Source organism: Natator depressus, chromosome 1 (genome assembly GCF_965152275.1).
Source record: "Natator depressus isolate rNatDep1 chromosome 1, rNatDep2.hap1, whole genome shotgun sequence".
NCBI lineage: Eukaryota > Metazoa > Chordata > Testudines > Cheloniidae > Natator > Natator depressus.
In genome coordinates, this window is record NC_134234.1 from 261,520,027 (window position 1) to 261,539,691 (window position 19,665).

Sequence of the window (19,665 nt, forward strand, 5' to 3'; positions counted from 1 at the left end):
GCTTTTGGCAGTATAGCTTATATCTGTTCCCCAAGCAAAATAAGGTATCCCAGCAAAAGCACTTTTAGGCCAGTATAACTATCTAAACTAGGGCTTTTGCTGGTATAGAAAAGTTGTAAAAGCATCACAACCATAACTGACATTGCTATACTGGCAAAAGTTTCTAGTGAAACCCTGCTTTACTCTTAGCAAGTAACTCCCTTTTTAGTAGCAACCGAGGAAATAAATGCAAACCTGCCTGAGCACCCCAGCTACGTGCTAAGTTTGTCTTGTAAATCAGTCAACAATAGGGCGTGGGATTGGGAACATTCATCTGACCTAGAACCATTATTGTGGGGGAAGTCCCAAACAGTCAAAATGAAAGTGAAATCTGCTGTGTTGTGGCAAAGATTATCAGCATAAGTACATAGCTTCAGAGGAGGACAGGCTCGAGTTTTGCTCTCACACTCTATCCGAGACAGGGCTGTTGAACCGTACTAAAGAGGATAAACTGAACAAGACTTCAAGTGCTTCCTCTTGCTGGTGTTTCTTTTCGGGTTCAGCAATCGGCACAATGGTGGTCCTCATGTAAGTACCCTTCTGGTGGGCTGGGACCAATGTCCCTTTGAGATTATACTGTGCATGCAAAACACAGAGTCCATTCCTTCCTGAGTCTTTTAAAGGGACACTATCAACTTAAAAACCCTACTTCTGTCTGAATTGTTTACCTATTGCTGTTATATATGGAATGCCTAAAATCAGTCTAATGCAAAGAGATCCGGGAGAAATATATTTATTTTTTCAGTTTGATTCCTTTGGGTATTTGAGAGCATTATGGGTATAGTTCGTTTCATCATAGTCAGTTTCCCCTGTTGTTTACTCTGTGAATTTGGCAGCACTCTCTGTTTGGTCAGCTTCCTTTGCTGTTTGCATGAGATTTTTGCCCAGCAAGAGGGGAGAGAAAGCAAAATTTTTAAATGGGAAAAAATGTGACTGAAAAGAATCACAGAAATAGGTAATTGGGCTCCAGAGAGTAGGTGAAGCACCTGAAACTACTTTCCATGCTCTCTTTTTGCAATGGATTAGATTTCCACTTGAGGATGTCAGTTGAATTGATTGAGAAAATAAAAATGTGGTTATTCGCATTTGTCCTATTAGTATATTACCAAATGTCCCTATCAGTGTTCACATCTCCTCCGCCTGATTTTTCTCTACACTAGGGCAACTCATGAGCAACACCATTGATTTCAGTGGCGTATTATAACCATGAAAAAACAGAGTAACTGAGAGCATAATCAGCCCCCATTATTTTTAGTTTTCATGTTACAAGTGATCGTTAAGGCCCAGATCTACAAAGGGGTTTAATTCTGGGGTTTAGGCACCTAAGTCCCAGTGTTGGATCCACTGTGATCCAGAACCTCCCCCCCCCCCCCCACCAAATCCTTTAGGCACCTAATCTCATTCCCACCTACTCCCACACCAGCCTTCCTCAGGCTGGTAGCCCCATGCCCGCTCCCACGCCAGCCCTCCGCAGGCCGCCAGCCCAGCACCCGCTCCCACACCAGCCTTCCTCAGGCCGGCAACCCCATGCCCACTCCCATGCCAGCCAGTCCCAGGCCTGCAGCCCAGCACCCACCCCCACACCAGCCCTTCTCCGGCCACCAGGCTGGTATCTGCTCCCACACCAGCCCAACCCAGGCTGCCAGCCTGGCCCCAGCTCCCTGGCCCAGCTCCTGCCCCACCCCATGACAGGCCCAGAACCCCAAGTCAGCCAAGTAGTTTTTTTGTTGCTGTGACTACCCTCCCCCCAGTCTCATCCCCCTTTGGATGGGGCAGGCTGCAGCAAGAAACCAGGGTCTTTTGAGGAGGGTGGCAGTGCATCCCAGGTGGAAATCAATTGGGAACTATTAATCTAGTCAACCAAGTACCTGCCCTGTAGTCTGCCCGCCCCCGGCTCTGGCTTTCACCCACTTCTGAGCTGCTTGTGTGGTTGTTTTTGTTACAGTGCACTGGACCCCACTGACAAGCGCAGGAGCACATTCAGGCTTCGCCAGAAGATCTCTAAGCGAAGCACGCGGAAGCAGAAGTGAGGTATTGATGATCTAGGGGTAATGCTGAGAGAACTGGGGCCCCTCACCCCTGAAGAGTGGGTGAGCCGGGCGGGGGGGGAGGGAAGGGGGTGCCTACACTGTAGGTGCTAAGCCTTTGTCAATGGCAGAAAGATGGCTTGTGGCCTGTTGGTTAGCAAACAGACCTGCTTACTGGCTGTGAGCACCGTCTGGGAGATGCGGGTTCAGCTCCCTGTCCTGGGCTCTCAGCACAGGGGCTGGAAGCACTGAGGATTCCCAGGAACCACCTGTGCTGCAGCCACGCCCTGAGCACAGCACAGCACAGCCCAGCCATCCCACCATGATACACTTAAAACATGGTTTGAGCTTGTGGTTTAGAGGCTTTAACTGTATCCCCTCCCCACGCGATAACCGTCAGGCGCTGGGAGACACGAGACAGCACCTGTCCCGCATTGCTCAGTGGTAACAGCCAATGGAGTGGTGATGGCAGGATCCAAAGGGAGTTCAGTGAAGGGGGAGGGATAGCTCAGTGGTTTGAGCATTGGCCTGCTAAACCCAGGATTGTGAGTTCAATCCTTGAGGAGACCATTTAGGGATCGGGGCAAAAATTGGAGATTGGTGCTGCTTTTTAAGCAGGGGGTTGGACTGGATGACCTCCTGCAGTCCCTTCCAACCCTGATACTCTATGATTCAAAGTCCTCATTGCCAGAACCAAATGTCTGAGGGTGGATCTGTTAAACTGAGTGGGGGATACATAGGGGAGGATACCCCGCCAAGGGAATACACTCCAGGGACTATGCTTGAGGTTCAGATTTTGTCATGGTTATTTTTAGTAAAAGTCAGGGACAGGCTGCGGGCAGTAAACAAACATTCCCAGAAGCCCTGACCTGTCCCTGACATTCACTAAAAAGAACTGTGACAAAATGGGGTTGACAGGGGGAGGACTGGAGCCCAAGTGGGGAGGCGGGGATGAGAGCCCGAGCCCCATTGCAGAAGGAGGGGATCCGACACCTGGCCCCCAGTGCCCACGGCAGCTCAGAGCTCCAAAGCCCCCATCAGCCGACAGACCCAGCCTGCCACCCCGGGGCTGGAAGATGTCACGGAGGTCTCTGAAAGTCACAGAATCCGTAACATAATCTTATCCTTAACTATGCTTGAAGAGGCAAATGCTCTCTCTCTGAAGTGTTCAAAGCCAAGCACGGCGTAGGCAGGCCCCCCGCTCACTCCCAGTCCCTTGTTGATACCTACATGCAGACCCAACCAGCAAGACAACCTTGAGCAGGATGACCAGACAGCAAGTATGAAAAATTGGGACGGGGTGGGGAATAATAGGAGTCTATATAAGAAAAAGCCCCAAATATTGGGACACTCCCTATGGAATCGGGACATCTGGTCACCCTATCCTTGAGAGGCTGAGGCAGCGGATCTTGCTGATCCTTTTCCCTGCGTAGGCCTGCTGGGACTCACCTTTTACCTCTGCTTTTGTTTTTCAGCCTAAACCACAAGCCACAAAAATACAACTGAAAGGAAGCTAAGGAGCTAAGAGAGAAATCGCCAGTGAAGTCTGCCAAGTCAGGCTGAACAAGAGAGACTGCAGGTTGATTCCCATAGCACCTGACTCCCTGGGGTCTCGGGGCCATAGTCAGATTGTTTAGTTCCCTCCCTTGAGATTCAGGAGAGAAAGGTAGGCACCTGATTGCCACTTCAGGCAATAGGAATCCCACCTCTTGTGTTGGTTTTCCCATGATTCATGCTTATTTTCACCAGAACTGAAATCAAAAGTGCTTTCCCTGGGAGGAGACAGTGCTGCCAATCTAGGCATTTACAGTAAATGACACCAAGGCTTTCACACTATCAAGCTTGGCAACTAACTGGCCTAATAACTGACTCCTAGTCCAGCCAAGAAAAGTTTGTATCTGGAAGGTCCCTGACTGAGATCTTTAGGTTGAAGCTAGGCAACGCTCACCCCTCTCCTCCTCACAGTGACCATTTTGCTTAAGAGCTGCTTCTTTTAGTGTTTGGTTTTTTTTTTCAGATTAACTTCATAATAACGTGTCATGGTTATAACTATTGGCACTGTATCAACTGGATCATGTGAGCATGTTTGTCCAGTGAGGCACTTTCACTTTCCCTCTTGGTGGCTGGGTACCTGGCCAATAAGGCGTGAGTTGAATAGGTAGAGACAATCCATACCCTTTTTCCCATGGAGCCAAATTCCCCCCCCTCCTTTGGCTGACTGTCCCTGGAGGACGTCAATTTGGGGAGGGGGCGTGTACACGTGTATAAAAGTCAGAACCTGGCCCATTTGCCTTTACTGCTCTTACAAGTGGCTGGAGAAAGCGTGTTGATTATCTCTAGAGTTCCCCTGCTGATGGTGGGTGTCTCTGCTCGTTTCCTGTTGTCCCCGCCCCCAGAAATACAGAAGGAGGAGTTGTGGAACAGTGAAATGGGTGTCAGTTTCCAATGTGAGGTTATGCTCTGGTATTCCTGGTCCCCTCCCCCACCCCCGTAAGGTCCCATATTGCTGAGCCTTCAAATGAGGCAAAATGGATGTGACGACCTCCAGTTCTTGGCAGCGTCACTGCGGGGGTGGGCACTGGAAAAACTGAAAATGCCCTAAAGCAGCTTAACTGTGCTACCCCCTCATTCCCTCAGCCTCTGTCTCTAGGATGGCAGCCCTCCAGCAGGGTTACAGTCAGACAAGTGACTTGGCCTCATGTCACAAAGATGTGTGTTAGCCCCTCCTGCTGCAGCCCTGTTTGTCCTCCAGTGAGCACTGCCCAGCCAGCAGAGCTACGGGAGGGGGCCAAACCTCTGGTCTGTCTCCTACATCGTCAGCCAGACTCATTACTGGCACTGACGAGAGGAAGGCCGAGCACAGGCTGAGCTGCAGATCCCAGGTGGCATGTGCGGGGCTGGCCAGTAGAACAACCGTCTCCTGGCTCGTCACCGGAGCAAATTGGCTGTGGGATTGGTGAGAACAGAACCCTGCGAGGGTATTTCTAGTCACATTTCGAACGGGAGCCCCACTTCACAGGCAGCTGGAATTTTAACCTTTGTACCTGCAGCCCAGTGCTGGGGTCAGGAACTCTTGTTTGCTTCTAGTTTAACGTTTAAATGTTCCCCTGGTTAACTTACAGAATTTGCTCATTTCTTCCCTTGCTTGTTTCCAGAAGAAGTAAAATCCCTATTTGCCACATGCAGGAAACTAACAGTGCATGTAACAACCCCTCATATAAGCAGTCAGCAGCCTTCGAACTTGGGCTCTTGAGCCCACACTACAGACCCCATCCCTTCAGCAACCAAACTGCCCCCTTTAGCAATAGAAGCAATAATATGATGGGACTGCCTACAATGGCATGTGGCCCACTGGCAACTGCCAGGAGCAAAAATCTCCAACGGCTGGATATGGGACACTAGCTGGGGACGGCTCTGAGTTACTACAGAGAATTCTTTCCAGTGGGTGGGTGTTGCCCACATGCTCAGGGTCTAACTGATCACCAGATTTGGGGTCGGGGAGGAATTTTCTCCAGGGTCAGATTGGCAGAGACCCTGGGGCTTTTTCACGTTCCTCTGCAGCATGGGGCAGGGGTCACTTGCAGGTTTAAACTAGAGTAAATGGTGGATTCACAGTAACTTGAAGTCTTTAAATTAAAATTTGAGGATTTCACTAACTCAGCCAGAGGTGAGGGGTCTATTACAGGAGTGGCTGGGTGAGTTCTGTGGCCTGCAGTGTGCAGGAGGTCAGACTCAGTGATCACGATGGTCCCTTCTGACCTTAAAGTCTCTGAGCACTAGTAAGCTGTTATCCTCTAGTGGACCAGCCATGTGAAGGAGCTGCACCACTTCCTCAGTCAGTGTGTTACCTGGGCATGGAGGAAGCAGTGGGATTACTGGCATGAACACTGAAACTGAGGGCTCTCCCCATTCATGTCTCACAGCAGGTCTCTTTGAGGACGGTGAGACCGTGGTCCTGAGGAGCTAGTGTGGAAACTAGAATGGGTCTGTTGCAGCAGAAAACTGGGGCGTGCCGGCTCTATTGGACTATGCTCCTCCTGGCTGGAGGGTCCTTTTTCTTGATGCTGTATGCCCTGATGTGGAATGCTGGAAACATCATCAACCTGCCCCACAAAAGAATCGGCTTCTACAACTTCTGCCTGTGGAACCAGATGGCTGGAGAGCTGCAGTGCCTAGAATTCAAGGACCTGATGGACATGGGGGTTGGCCAGGTTGAGCTAGTGCTGGCAAGGCTCTGTGTATACACTGTCCAGGTCCTCTGTAGCTTCTCCCCCTTTTTAATCATACAGGCCCAATGTGCAAACACCAGAGAGGCCTGGGAAGTGACCCTTGTGGTGCTGGGCCTCTCAGCTGCGCTTCTGGCTGGTGGCCTCAGCTTGTTTCTGCTCCAGACCTGGGTTTGGCTTCACCTCTCTGAACTCAGTGGGGGTTTCATGGCGCTAGCTGTGGCTCAGGCCCTGCTGCTGCTCCAGCTTTTTGCTGCTGCTGTGTACATCACGAGGTTCAAGGAGGTTCCTGAAAAGGGAAGCCCTTCCCCTGAGAAGCAGGCCCCAGCCTTGCAGGTCTGAAGGCAGAGAGGGAGGAAGATGCAGTGCTGGCTTGTGGGAGCTCCCCAATCAAGTTTTTATCATCATCTACTATTCAACCTATATAGCCTGCTCTTGTGTACTGATCTCCAGCTTTGGGCCATGTCATAAATATAAAGGGAAGGGTAACCACCTTTCTGTATACAGTGCTATAAAATCCCTCCTGGCCAGAGGCAAAACCCTTTCACCCGTAAAGGCTTAAGAAGCTAAGATAACCTCGCTGGCACCTGATCAAAATGACCAATGAGGGGACAAGATACTTTCAAAGCTGGAGAGGGGGGGGAACAAAGGGTTCGTCCATCTGGGTGATGCTGTTGCTGGGAACAGATGAGGAATGCAGTCTTACAACTCCTGTAAGTAATCTAGCTACAAATGCGTTAGATTTCCATTTGTTTAATGGCTGGTAAAATAAGCTGTACTGGATGGAATGTATACTCCTCTTTTTGTAATTTAAGGTTTTGCCTAGAGGGATTCTCTAAGTTTTGAATCTGACTACCCCGTAAAGTATTTACTATCCTGATTTTACAGAGGTGATTCTTTTACTTTTTCTTTAATTAAAATTCTTCTTTTAAGAACCTAATTGATTTTTCATTGTTCTTAAGATCCAAGGGTTTGGGTCTGTGTTCACCTGTACAAATTGGTGAGGATTCTTATCAAGCCTTCCCCAGGAAAGGGGGTGTAGGGCTTGGGGGGGGGGGGGATATTTTGGGGGAAGACGTCTCCAAGTGGGCTCTTTCCCTGTTCTTTGTTTAAAACGCTTGGTGGTGGCAGCATACGGTTCAAGAACAAGGCGAAGTTTGTACCTTGGAAAAGTTTTTAACTGAAGCTGGTAAGAATAAGCAGGTCCATGCAGGTCCCCACATCTGTACCCTAAAGTTCAGAGTGGGGAGGAAACCTTAACAAGCCAAAACACTATTCTGTGTCTAAGTTTGTCAGGCAGTTCACAGGGCCGTCCTTAGGATTTATGGGGTCCTACGCAGTATTATTAAACTGGTGCCCCTATGCTCGATGGCAGCCTGGGCTCGCAGCCCGGGCGGAGGAGGGACGTGACAGCAAAGGATACCGAGCCGCCCTGCTTGCCTCCTGGCGGCAGAGAGTCACAGTTCCCCACAGAGACCGCCGTACCCTCTTCCTCATGCGGACTGTGCCGTGCCGGCGCATTCGCCTCTGTGAATACAGCCCCTGCCTAAAGAGACTGTAGCGTGCACTGGGTGTGCGGGAGCCAACCCACTCTTACCTGCTGTCATCGGTGGTGGGTCAAGCTGCAGTTTGGGGAGCCTAGCTCCCCACCTCACCTCTTCTGCCTGTGGCCCTGCCAAGACTCCACTCCTGCTCCGCCCCAGGCCCCGCCCCCACTCTGCCCAAGCCCCGCCCTCTTCCCACTCTCTCCCCTCCACCTCCCTGCTCTCCCCCCTTCCAGCCAAATCCCTGAACCCAAATAAAGCAAATGACATTTGAAAAAAATCACTCTTCTGCAATTTCTTTCTAAAGAAAATGGAGCATGTTTTCCACGGCATGCCAGAAGGTGAAGACTGGACATGCAGAAGGTACCTCATGAAAAGCACTAAACTTGGGAATAAAAAAATGTGTCACAGGTTTTTTTTGATAAACCCTGAAGTCTGTCAGAGCTTTATCTGCAAAAACTTTGTAGTAAAGGCAAGTCAGCTGTTCTGCTGAATACAACCTTAAATATTATGGAATACGTGAGGCAGCTCTTCTGTATGACATTTTCTTAATCAGTATTTCTAAGCTGATTTTACATTTTAAATGTACTCTTAAGCCATCATTAAGTAATCATTCCAGATTACTACATATTTAACTCACTGAAACAAAGACATTATTTTAAATTAGTCAGTCGCAGAGGTTTAGTGTGTTCATAACAATGTTCATTACTTTTAGACAAAGGGAACACTAATTTACTTTGTGTGATCTCCATAACAATAGACATGTTTATGAAATTTCACCAACTTTAAAAAACATGTTTCCAAAGACTTTCGGCATAACAAAGGATTTTATATCTTACTAAGGTACTGATTTTGCTAGAGGGGTCTCTTAAAACTAGTTCATCAAATAGTCAGAAGTAAAGAAAGGGAAACTCATTTGTCCCACTATCTGGCAGGAAAGGGGTGTTGTCCCTTTAAGGGCTCTCTTCAACATGGGGGTGAAGGGAGAAAGGGATGGACAGAAAGGACAGGAAGACTTTGGAAGAAAGTTTTTTGTACTATAGTAATTAAAATTAAAATGTGTATTTTAGATCAGGGTGGTTCTTTGAAGGATTTATTTTAAAAAATATATGTCTGAAGATCCAAGTGTTTAAGTCTACAGTTTCAGTGTTGTGCTAATAGGTCTGGCAGACTGGAAGGCTTTTTCACTTTTAAGTTACTCGATCCCCCTCCAGAGGAAGACTCACCAGGCTCAGCAGCCGCTGTGGGAGCCTGCAGGAAGGGTCAGAACAGGGATAGGAAGACCCGGGGGTGCCCCAAATTTCCAGGTGCCCTACACAACCGTGTATGCCTAAGGACAGCCCTGGCAGTTCATCTAGGAGACCTTTAGTTCCAATACAGCCAGCTTATGTGGTGCACAGTTTGTGGTACAGAAATGTAAATTTCTGCAGGGTAAAGTGAATTAATGCTTTAAACGGAGTTGGTGTACAGAAGATGACTCTTGTGGCCTGGTCAGTGCCCTTGAGGAAACTGAGTAAGGCAAATATAGGAGGGCCCGTGCTTAGTCATGGTACAATAAAGGCAAGTTGCAAAGAATTCTAAGTAGTGGCTAAGAGATGTAAGACAAACCAGGGCTAGCTACCAGAGCCACTCAACAGAGAAGGGTCACTGCAGCCTTGTGGGTAGGCTGGCATATCTATGTTCATTGTAAAGAGGGATGCCTATGTGCTATAAAGGGGGCTTAGGCATGAGATAGCTCAGTGGTTTGACCATTGGCCTGCTGAACCCAGGGTTGTGAGTTCAATCCTTGAGGGGGCCATTTAGGGATGTGGGGCAAAAATTGGAGATTTGTCCTGCTTTGAATAGGGGGTTGGACTAGATGAAGTGAGCTGTAGCTCACAAAAGCTCATGCTCAAATAAACTGGTTAGTCGCTAAGGTGCCACAAGTCCTCCTTTTCTTTTTTCTTCTTCCAATCCTGATATTCTATGATTTAATTACGAGCATGTCACCTACAGCATCAGTACCTGGCCCAAAGGGAGATCAGGAAAGGCTCACAGGTCTTTTCTAGCTCTATTAGGTAATTTCATCTGCTGCGTGCATAATCTGGTCCCTATGCCAGGAGACTGAAAAAGAGAAGGCCAAAACACTGACAGTGGAAAACCTTTTCCAGCACACCTGTGTGCATTCAAACCTGCCTGCAAAATACTTCAGATGAGTTGCTCATATTTTATATGTTAACATGGCAGAAAATGCAGCTCAGACAGTTGGGAAACAGGTGCTGAGCCCTCCCGGTAGCACAGATTTAGTCTCTACAGATGTGGAGCGGACCTAAGTATCACCACCCGCTACTTGTTCATGGCAAATGAGATAGTGGCATCACCACACAGTTTGTAAGTCCCAGTTGTCCACAGGGAAGAAACGGCCACTGCGGGCCACTCCCCACTGTCTGGTAGGCTCAGGACAAGGACTGAATAGGGCAGAGCTGGAGCACGGTGGTGGAATGTTGTAGACCATGTTCGGCTGGTGCCATCTCTGCTCTCTGGTTGAGTAACGCGTGTGACTCAAAGCACTCTCTATTCGCACCATTGCAATAATCTTTATACACAATACGCAGACAAATAACTCACTGCTCACTACTATTCCTGCATGAGGTAGGTACACAGCGGGTACTAAGAATTGTGGGTAGATGCAGAAATTATGACTAAAGTGCATTTGAACCAGGCATGGCAGGGGGAGCTTGTCAACAGGTCTGCCCTAGACAATGGAACCGGTTTGCTTCTCTGGCTCGCCTTGTCATCAAGCAGAGACAATGCAAGTCCACTGACAGATCAGGTAAATATGATGCCCACAGGTGAGGTAGGAGACAGCACAGGGTGGCCCATGGTGCAGGCAGAACACGCAGCTGCTTGTTTTTAAAAGAGACATTTAATATTTTAATAACCTTTCAAATTTAATATAATACTGATAAAAGGTGCCCCAGTGACAGCCCTGCAGAACAAACTGTTTATTCACAGATCAAGGGTTGCTGCACGGCAAGTCCGGCCCCCCACCTCCATGTGCCTGCCCTGCCCTGCAGAGCCCCACCCCAGAGCTGGAAGGGTGAGTTCAATCTCCATGACTTCTGGGCAGAGACTGACAATCTGGAGGCCACTTAGTATCAGCTGGGGAGCTGGCCCAGGGAGGAGGGGACCCATGGCTCACAAGGAAGAGGTTATGAAGGGGGGAGTGTTGGGGTAGGTGAGGGACTGACCCAAGGCTCAGACACGCTGGGCAAGGGCTGTACTTGAACCAGACACTGGCCATGCAGCTCAGGGCAGAGCGAGGGCAAGCTCCTCTCAGACATTCTCTCCTGCTCCCTTCTCCTGGGGTCCCATCCACACCACTGCTCCGGGCTCCCTTTGAATTGGGAGGGCATTGGGGGAACCCGTACAGCCCCACACTGCCGTATCCCCACCCACTGGAGCCTGCCCCTGGGTCTGCCCCACCCTCCCACTATGGCTCCCCTGGCATTATTTTTGCTCTGCTTAAAAAACCCCCGTGAGATGTTAGCTAAAAAATATCTCCCTGACATATTTCAAAGCATCATCTTCGTCGTCCTCCGTGTCTGTCCTGCTAGCACAGCCCAAAGCATCTGGCTGAGCATGGGGCTCGGGGCCTGGCCTGGGCGTGCTGGCCCCGCCACTGCTTGCTGGACTCCACTGAGGCTCCGTCGGCGTTTGCTGGCCTTCCTGCTCCCCTTCGGTTTCAGATGGAACGTTCCCCTCCATTTCCTTGTATTTACAGTGCTGGCACAGAAACACATCCATGAAGCAAGAGGAAGAAACACCCATCCCCACTGGCACCAGGCCCCCAGTCAGTGGAAGGCTGATCAACAGCTGCTGCATCCCACCCCACTTAACGGCGGCTTAGGCCGGGCAGCGAAGAACACTGCTCTTCGCCATTGAAGCTGTAGGGGAATTTTGGACAAAGTTACCCAAGCTACAGTTTGGTGAGGACGTTGCAGTTAACACCTTCACAGAGTGTCACGGGGTCTTTAGTGCTCAGGGGGAAGAGGGGGGTTAATCTCCTGAGGAATAACGGATTCTCCATTCAGGAACAACTAAGGGCCAGTCCTGCAATCACAGCCACGTGGGCTGACCCATCACTGAAGCCGATGCAAAAGCCAGGGTCTGCCTGCAGCGATCTAACTGCAGGATCAGGGCCACAGGAAGGGGGAGACTCCAGGCAGAGAGCCCGGGGAGCTGCCAACCTAACGAGAGAAAGCTGCTGAGGTGCCATTAACATAGTCTCCTGCAAGGGAGTGTGAATTCAGCACTGTAGCATTTACTCACCCAAGTGACTGTCTGACAAACTCCTGCATCCCCCTGGCACACCAAACCCAGGTGGCATCTCCCAGCCCCCACAAGGCTGGGAAGGAAAGCACAGCACTTACTCTCCAGACACACAGCACCCCCGCCCCCGCCCCAGGAAGCAGGACTGATTGGCTGGAGGCTCCCTCAGCCACAGCAAGGGTCACTGTGATGCAGGTGTTGGAGGGGGAAGAGGCAGACATGCTTGGGGGGGGGGGGGGGAGAATTGCAGGATTCCAGAGAAATCTCCCCTCCCCTCAAAATAAATAATTATTGGGAATCATGCTAGTAAATCCCATTAACCAGGTGCCCTCTTTCTGCACCGCCTTCCTGCTGATTACAAGGGCGTCTGTGTAAAGAGGACTTCTCTCCTCACATTTATTTATAGGCATTCTTACGGCCCTCCTCACCACCGTCTGAGCATCTCAAATAGTAACCCTCACAATGCCCCGGCGAGGGGTGGGGGTACCATTATCCCCACTTACTGAGGGGTAAACCAAGGCACAGAGAGATTAAGTGGCTTGCCCCAGGTCATGCAGGAGTGTGTGACAGAGCATGAAATATCATGCAGACTTCCCAAGTCCCAAGCTTCAACCCCCAGGTCACCCATTCCCTCCTCCTGCCTGACCCATTCACTGTTGTTGCTTACATCACAACGCTTCCAGGGGGGCGTGATACGTTACACATGCCGGATCATGGCATCATTGAAATGGAAGCGGCTGGTTACAAAGGAGAAGGCTTCCATTTAGCCCCCCTACAGTGGCATTTCCCCAAGGGAAGTGGTGGAAGCAGGACATTTTAAATTAGCCTGGGCAAAAGCATCAGGACAGGGACTTGTTAGGAAACTGCTGCATTGGCAGGAACATGGACCAGCAGGCCTCAGTGCTCACCTCAGCCAGGACCCCCAATGCTACATCCACCAGCTCCGCTTCGTTCATACAATAGACAGTCACGGTCCTGAGCAGGCCAAGAGGAGATCAGAAGAGAAAACAAAAGCAGGAATCAGATGGGGAACACTGTCATGGTCAGAAATGTGAATGCTGCCCCCATGGAAACACAATCAGCATAGGAAACAGCAGAGGAATGTACTCATGAGGGAATTCTGCACCACTGCACAATGCAGAATTTGCACAGAAATTAATGGTTTGGACACAAAATTTCCTTTTCCCCTGACAGAAATGGGCTGCAGAGCTGCTGGATGCCACTAAGGGCGTGCTGTAGCTGGCAGAGCTTGGCTCGCAAATAGAAGACACTGCAGGGGGTTAGGGGGAGAGAGCTGGAGGGTTCCTTGCAGCTGCAGTTCCCCGCATGTCCTGAAGGAAGGACAGAGCATGCAGGAAACTCCATACAAGCCCAGGACCCAGCATCATGCTGTTTTTCCTTCTCGATCCCTGGGCTCTGTGGGGGACGGGGTGCGGGTGTCTGGGCTGGGCTCTGGGGGGAGGGAGTGTGGGTGTCTGGCCCCCCTGCTCGGCTCTCCAGAGAGGGGACAGACAAACAGGAACTGGGTTGTTGTAGGGGTTTCCTTAACTCCCTACTCCTGGAGACATTTTTTTGTGTCTGTATTGTTACAGACAGAGTTGCTGATAGGTATTTTGAAATAAATTATCAAAATAATTGAAACTGACACGATTGCATAGTGTTATTTTGACAAATAAAATATGCAGAATTTTAAAATATTGTGTGCAGAATTTTTAATTTTTTGGGATAGAATTCCCCCAGGACTAAGGAATGCCTGCATAGGAGGTCATTGTAATGTTTGCCTTTGTTTCTGCAAATTCCTGTTTTTCAGTAGCAGGAAGTCAGAAGCTGGAGCCTGATTGTCCTCTCACACCACTTTTACACCAGTATAAATCTGATGATTTGGGTGGAGTTATTCCTGATGTACATCAGCTCAGAGCAGAAATCAGAACCCTTTTGGAACATTCCTTTCTGTATATTTCCATAACCATCATAATCCCTTACACTTCTAAACACAACAGTTATCCCTGCAGGATTGCAAAGCACCATACTGGCTGGGGGAACAGGGCTCATGTACAAATCCAGAGCAGGGATCGAGTACCAGAAACGCTGCACAAGAGGGAGTGTAGGGAGGGAAGTGAAGAATAACATAGCTCAGAGAGAAGGTAAATACCCAGCAAGGGATTCAACCATGGCTCCAGCTTTTGTGAAGAGCGTAATAAGATCTAAGCAAACAGCTCTGTTTTTTCCATCTCTCCTGAGAGACAGCAGCTCTGCCAGCACAGCGCTCCCTGCAGCTCTGACACAGCGAAGAACACCCTGACTGAGCCTCCAACCCCACTTTTGTGTGATACCCTCGCTTCTCCTTGGAGGTTTCCTAGCCAACCGGTGACCAGGCCCAATGGTGCTTTGCACATGGGAGCCAATGCAACTGCAGCCCCAGGTGGCACAGCTACACAAAGCGCTTACCTTGCCACAGCTGGCTTCTTCGCCTTCTTGAGTCTCACTGCTGACCTAGTCTTTCTTGGCTCTACCTCCCGCACGGCCATCCATGGCGGGAGGACCCTCTTCTTTGCCTTCCACACAGCACTTTCCATCTCTTTGCATTTAAAAAAGGAACTGACACACAGTCAAAACTAAGACATTCACACAGTTCAGAATTCACCAATGTGCCTGATTGTCTGGTACTGTCCTATGCACAATCCCCCCGCAAACAGAAGCATTTATTAATCCACAGCTAATGCATCAAGGAATGTGCACAGGTCCCAGTTAATGTCTTAAAGGGACACTGCCAGAATAAATATATATTTCAAATAGGGCTGTCAATTAATCACAGTTAACTCACATGATTAACTTAAAAAATTAACTGCAATTAAAAAAATTAATTGCGATCAATTGTACTGTTAAACAATAGAATACTAATTGAAATTAAATATTTTTGAATGTTTTGCTACATTTTCCAATATATTGATTTCTATTACAACAGAATAAAGTGTACGTGCTCACTTTATATTATTTTTTATTGCAAATATTTGCACCGTAAAAATGATAAACGAAAGAAATAGTATATTTTTCAATTCACCTCATACAAGTACTGTAGTGCAATCTATCATGAGAGTTTAACTTACAAATGTAGATTTTTTCGTCTCATAACTGCACTCAAAAACAAAACAATGTAAAACTTTAGAGCCTACAAGTCCACTCAGTCCTACTTTTTGTTCAGCCAATTGCTAAGACAAACAAGTTTGTTTACATTTACGGGAGATACTGCTGCCTGCTTCTTATTTACAATGTCACCTGAAAGTGAGAACAGGAATTCGCATGGCACTTTTGTAGCTGGTGTTGCAAGGTATTTACATGCCGGATATGCTAAACATTCATATGCCCCTTCATGCTTCAGCCACCATTCCAGAGGACATACTTCTGTGCTGATGATGCTCGTTAAAAAAATAATGCATTAAATTTGTGACTGAACTCCTTGGGGGAAAAATTATATTTCTCCTGTTCTGTTTTACCTGCATTCTGTCATATATTTCATGTTATAGCAGTCTCAGATGATGACCCAGCACATGTTCGTTTTAAGAGCACTTTCACTGCAGATTTGACAAAATACAAAGAAGGTACCAATGTGAGATTTCTAAGGATAGCTACAGCACTCGACCCAAGGTTTAAGAATCTGAAGTACCTTCCAAAATCTGAGAAGGATGAGGTGTGGAGCATGCTTTCAGATGTCTTAAAAGAGTAACACTACAATGCAGAAACTACAGAACCCGAACCACCAAAAAAGAAAATCAACTTCTGCCGGTGGCATCAGACTCAGATAATGAAAACGAACATGCGTCAGTCCGCTCTGCTTTGGATCATTATCAAGCAGAACCCGTCATCAGCGTGGATGCATGTCCTCTGCAATGGTGGTTGAAGCATGAAGGGACATAAAAATCTTTAGTGCATCTAGCACGTAAATATCTTGCGATGCCGGCTACAATAGTGCCACGTTCTCACTTTCAGGTGACATTGTAAACAAGACATACGCAGCATTGTCTCCTGCAAATTGTAACCAAACTTGTTTGAGCGATTGGCTGAAGTAGGACTGAGTGGACTTTTAGGCTCTAAAGTTTTACATTGTTTTATTTTTGAATGCAGGTTTTTTTGTACATAATTCGACATTTGTAAGTTCAACTTTCATTATAAAGAGATTGCACTACAGTACTTGTATTAAGTGAATTGAAATATACTTTTTTTTTTTACAGTGCAAATATTTGTAATCAAAAATAAATATAAAGTGAGCAGTGTACACTTTGTATTCGGTGTTGTACAGGAACTCCTCACTTAACGTTGTCCCGGTTAACGTTGTTATGTTGCCGATCAATTAGAAAACATGCTTGTTTAAAGTTGCGCAATGCTCCCTTATAACGTTGTTTGGCAACTGCCTGCTTTGCCCACTGCTTGCAGGATTCTCTGGAAGAGCAGCCCCTCCTCGTGGGGATTAGAACGAGGGAGGGCTGGCAGTTTCCCCCCTCAGCTCCCCTAAATTCCCTGTAAGGTATGTGGCTCTGCAGCTGCCCAGCAGCAGTTCAGCTGTCCCCCCCCTCCCCGTGCTGCTCCTGCTCTACCCTCTGCCTTGGAGCTGCTCTCTGGACCTTCCGGCTTGCTGGGGGAGGGGTGCTGATATCAGGGTGTCCCCCTGCTCCTGTTCCCCCCCCAGGCGGAGGACGGGGAGGGCTCAGGGACAGAAAGGAGGGAGCTTGCTGGAAGCTGTTGCCTCCTGTCTGAACTGGCTGATCTGCTTAAAAGGGCAACGTACTTGAAGTGGGGTTAGCGTTCTTAAAGGAGCAATGCACGTCTCTCTCTCTCATGCACGCACCCCCCAGCACTTTGGAAATAAAGCACCTGTGCAGCCATGCATGTGCTGTCAGGAGGAGGGCATGGTGCGCTCCAGCTGGATAGCGTGGGCTCATCCTCATGTTCAGTTTTTGCAGGGAAGTGTTTGCAGCTACTGCCCTGCATCTATTTTCTTTCCTCCCTCCTGCCTCAGTCCATGCTGCCTTGTAGAGTGTGAGGCTGTATGAACAACAGTGTATTAACCCTTGAGGGCTCAGCCGAGTGCTAGTTCATCATTTAGCAGCAAGGCATTCCCTGGGAAATATCCCACCCTCTGACTTCACCACCTCAACCAAGCTTCACAATCATTCATTGCTGTGAACAGTATTAAACTGTCTGTTTAAAATTGTTTAAAACGTATATTGTATATGTATATAATGTCTTTTGTCAGAGAAAAAAAATTTCCCTGGAACCAAACCCTCTCTCCCCCCCCCCATTGGAAATTGGATTCGCTTAACATCGTTTCGCATAAAGTCACATTTCTCAGGAACATAACTACAACCTTAAGTGAGGATTTACCGTAATTGAAATCAATATATTGAAAATGTAGAAAACATCCAAAAATTTTAAATAAATTGTATTCTATTATTAACAGTGGGTTAATTTTTTAAATTTCAAACAAACTTGGCTTCTCTCACCACCTAGGACTGAAAGCATTTTTAGAAAATCTGGTTTATGTTTAGCCATTGCCAGTTACTTATTGCAGTTTCCCTCATCTTGACCAGAAGAATTGGTGTTTAACTGTGCACAAAGAGCAACTAATTTCTAGGGCTCTACCAAATTCCCGGTCCATTTTGGCCAATTTCATGGTCAGAAGATTTTAAAAATCGTAAATGTCATGGTTTCAGATATTTAAATCAGAAGCTTCATGGTGTAGGAACCACGGGGGTCCCGACCCAAATGGAGGTCGTGGCGGGGTCTCAAGGCTATTGTTGGGTGTGTGTGTGTGGGAGGGGGGGGTCACAGTCTTGCCACCCTCACTGCTGTGCTGCTGTTAGCGGTGACACTGCCTTCAGAGCTGGGCTCCCAATGAGCAGCCATGGAGGTACCTGCAGCTTGGGGAGGTTTCCGGGCATGGGTCTGACCAGTCCCTGGAAGCGGCCCCTGCAGGGGAAGAGGAAGTCCTGTCCCTCCCAGCTGTCCAGGTCTAGCATCTGGAGACCAGTGTATAGTAAGTGCCCCCAGCCCTGCCCCTCCCTCATAAACTAGCCAAATTTCATGGGTGAGATCCGATTTCACCGTCTGTGATGCGTGAATTTGGTAGGGCCCTACTAATTGCTCCTCACCCCGTCACTTAACCAGACAGGTGAAACGAGGAGCCCCAGGCCATGAACCTAATCAGGATCAGAAGCTCCTAAATGCAATTCCTGCACTCAGACCACATTGCCTCCCCTCATCAGATTTTTCCGGTCCCTGGGCACTAATCAATTGTGGCTGTGATTAGGCTCACAACTCTTCCAGGAGAAGATTTATATCCTCTCCCCCGCAAAAATGTTTTCATTCAAAATAATTTCATGAAATATTTTTGTTCACATAAGGGCTTGTTAAAGATGGACTGCTTTACAGGTGTACACATTACTACAAGGAGGAATAAACTAACCCAAACATGGCCTACACTGGGGGGGTTAAGAACCTTATGAGAACAAGGCTTTGGATTCACCTACACCAGCGTTCACCATGTGTTCCTTATACACCCAACAGAGGATGCACCTGTGCCTGGAGTACAAACCCTCCTGCAGCAGCCTGTGCCCCACCCTCTTGGCAAAACCTCCACCAAAGCCTGTTTTAAAAAGTCTGGAATTCAACAGAGCACGGAGCTGGCTCCTGCTCCCTGCTTTTGTGCCTCGTTTCTGTCTCTTCACTGGGCCCCTGGTTCTGCAAGCAGGCCCCCGGGGTTCCTTGCCCTGTGGCGGTCAGCCTGGGGATGCTGGACAGAGGAACAGCGGGCGCAAGGAGATGTTCTGCTTGGACTCTGCTGCTACCGCCTCAGCAGTGGGTGCTACCGCCCGGCCCCCAATGAGCTCTTCGCGCTGGCGGCCTCCGGGGCCTCAAACGGCAGCAGGGATACGGGAAAGGTGCATAAAAAGCTGGAATCTGGGTAACAGCTTTTGCTCGGAGCCTCGCCTGAGCTAGGGAAACGGACGCCACTCCCCCCTCGTTAAAGCGCGGCTCTCACCCAGACCTGCCCGAGATCAGCTCTAGCCTTGCGGAGCCAGGTAAGGAGCGACCCCGACGAAGAGCTGCGAGGATCAGACTGTGCTCGGAAACGTCTCACCCAGCAAAACCCATCAGCATCAGAGAGAGAGAGAGACGGGCGGGGGGGCGGTGAAAGCTGGCAAATGTGCATCACCAGACAGGCTGCCTTGCCCCGTCCCTTTTGCCCCCACAGCTCTGGTGCTGGGAGACAAGCGGCTCCCTGCAGGAACTAACTCACATCCCCCGCACGTCTCCGGACTCGTCCTGCCTCCCACCCACCCGCTTACCCCAAGGCAGGGCCTCAGGCCAGCGGCGAGCAAAGAGCTGGGCCCCCGGCGCTCACGCCTCCTCTCGTGGCGCGGAGCGGCTGCCCGGGCAAGACCCCGGGGCCTGCCGCTTTTCCAAGCACCGCCCTCCCCGGCTGGAAACCCGCGTTACACGGCCGGGCCCCGGGCTCCGCCT

At 49.0% G+C, this 19,665-nt stretch overlaps 2 protein-coding genes across 10 annotated transcripts; one reads left to right on the forward strand and one right to left on the reverse strand.

Moving 5' to 3' along the window:
• Positions 1–356: 356 nt before the first annotated feature.
• TMEM140 (transmembrane protein 140) lies at positions 357–7,178 on the forward strand. 5 transcript variants are annotated; one of them, XM_074950887.1, is made up of 4 exons: positions 357–567; positions 1,985–2,070; positions 3,542–3,732; positions 5,990–7,178. In XM_074950887.1, exon 4 carries the CDS (start codon positions 6,047–6,049, stop codon positions 6,632–6,634), a length of 588 nt encoding a protein of 195 aa, XP_074806988.1. In that variant the 5' UTR covers positions 357–567; positions 1,985–2,070; positions 3,542–3,732; positions 5,990–6,046; the 3' UTR covers positions 6,635–7,178. The 5 variants fall into 5 exon arrangements, with proteins under 5 accessions (XP_074806988.1, XP_074807007.1, XP_074806998.1 ...); XM_074950906.1 differs by having other exon boundaries at positions 5,993–7,178; XM_074950897.1 differs by having other exon boundaries at positions 3,542–3,645.
• A 3,607-nt stretch (positions 7,179–10,785) lies between these two features.
• On the reverse strand, positions 10,786–19,665 carry CYREN (cell cycle regulator of NHEJ). 5 transcript variants are annotated; one of them, XM_074941814.1, is made up of 4 exons: positions 19,491–19,665; positions 14,596–14,745; positions 13,056–13,122; positions 10,786–11,601 (listed from the first exon to the last, which is right to left on the reverse strand). In XM_074941814.1, exons 2-4 carry the CDS (start codon positions 14,721–14,723, stop codon positions 11,362–11,364), a joined length of 435 nt encoding a protein of 144 aa, XP_074797915.1. In that variant the 5' UTR covers positions 14,724–14,745; positions 19,491–19,665; the 3' UTR covers positions 10,786–11,361. The 5 variants fall into 5 exon arrangements, with proteins under 5 accessions (XP_074797915.1, XP_074797918.1, XP_074797917.1 ...); XM_074941817.1 differs by lacking the exon at positions 19,491–19,665 and adding an exon at positions 19,190–19,453 and having other exon boundaries at positions 14,596–14,725; XM_074941816.1 differs by lacking the exon at positions 19,491–19,665 and adding an exon at positions 19,184–19,453 and having other exon boundaries at positions 14,596–14,725.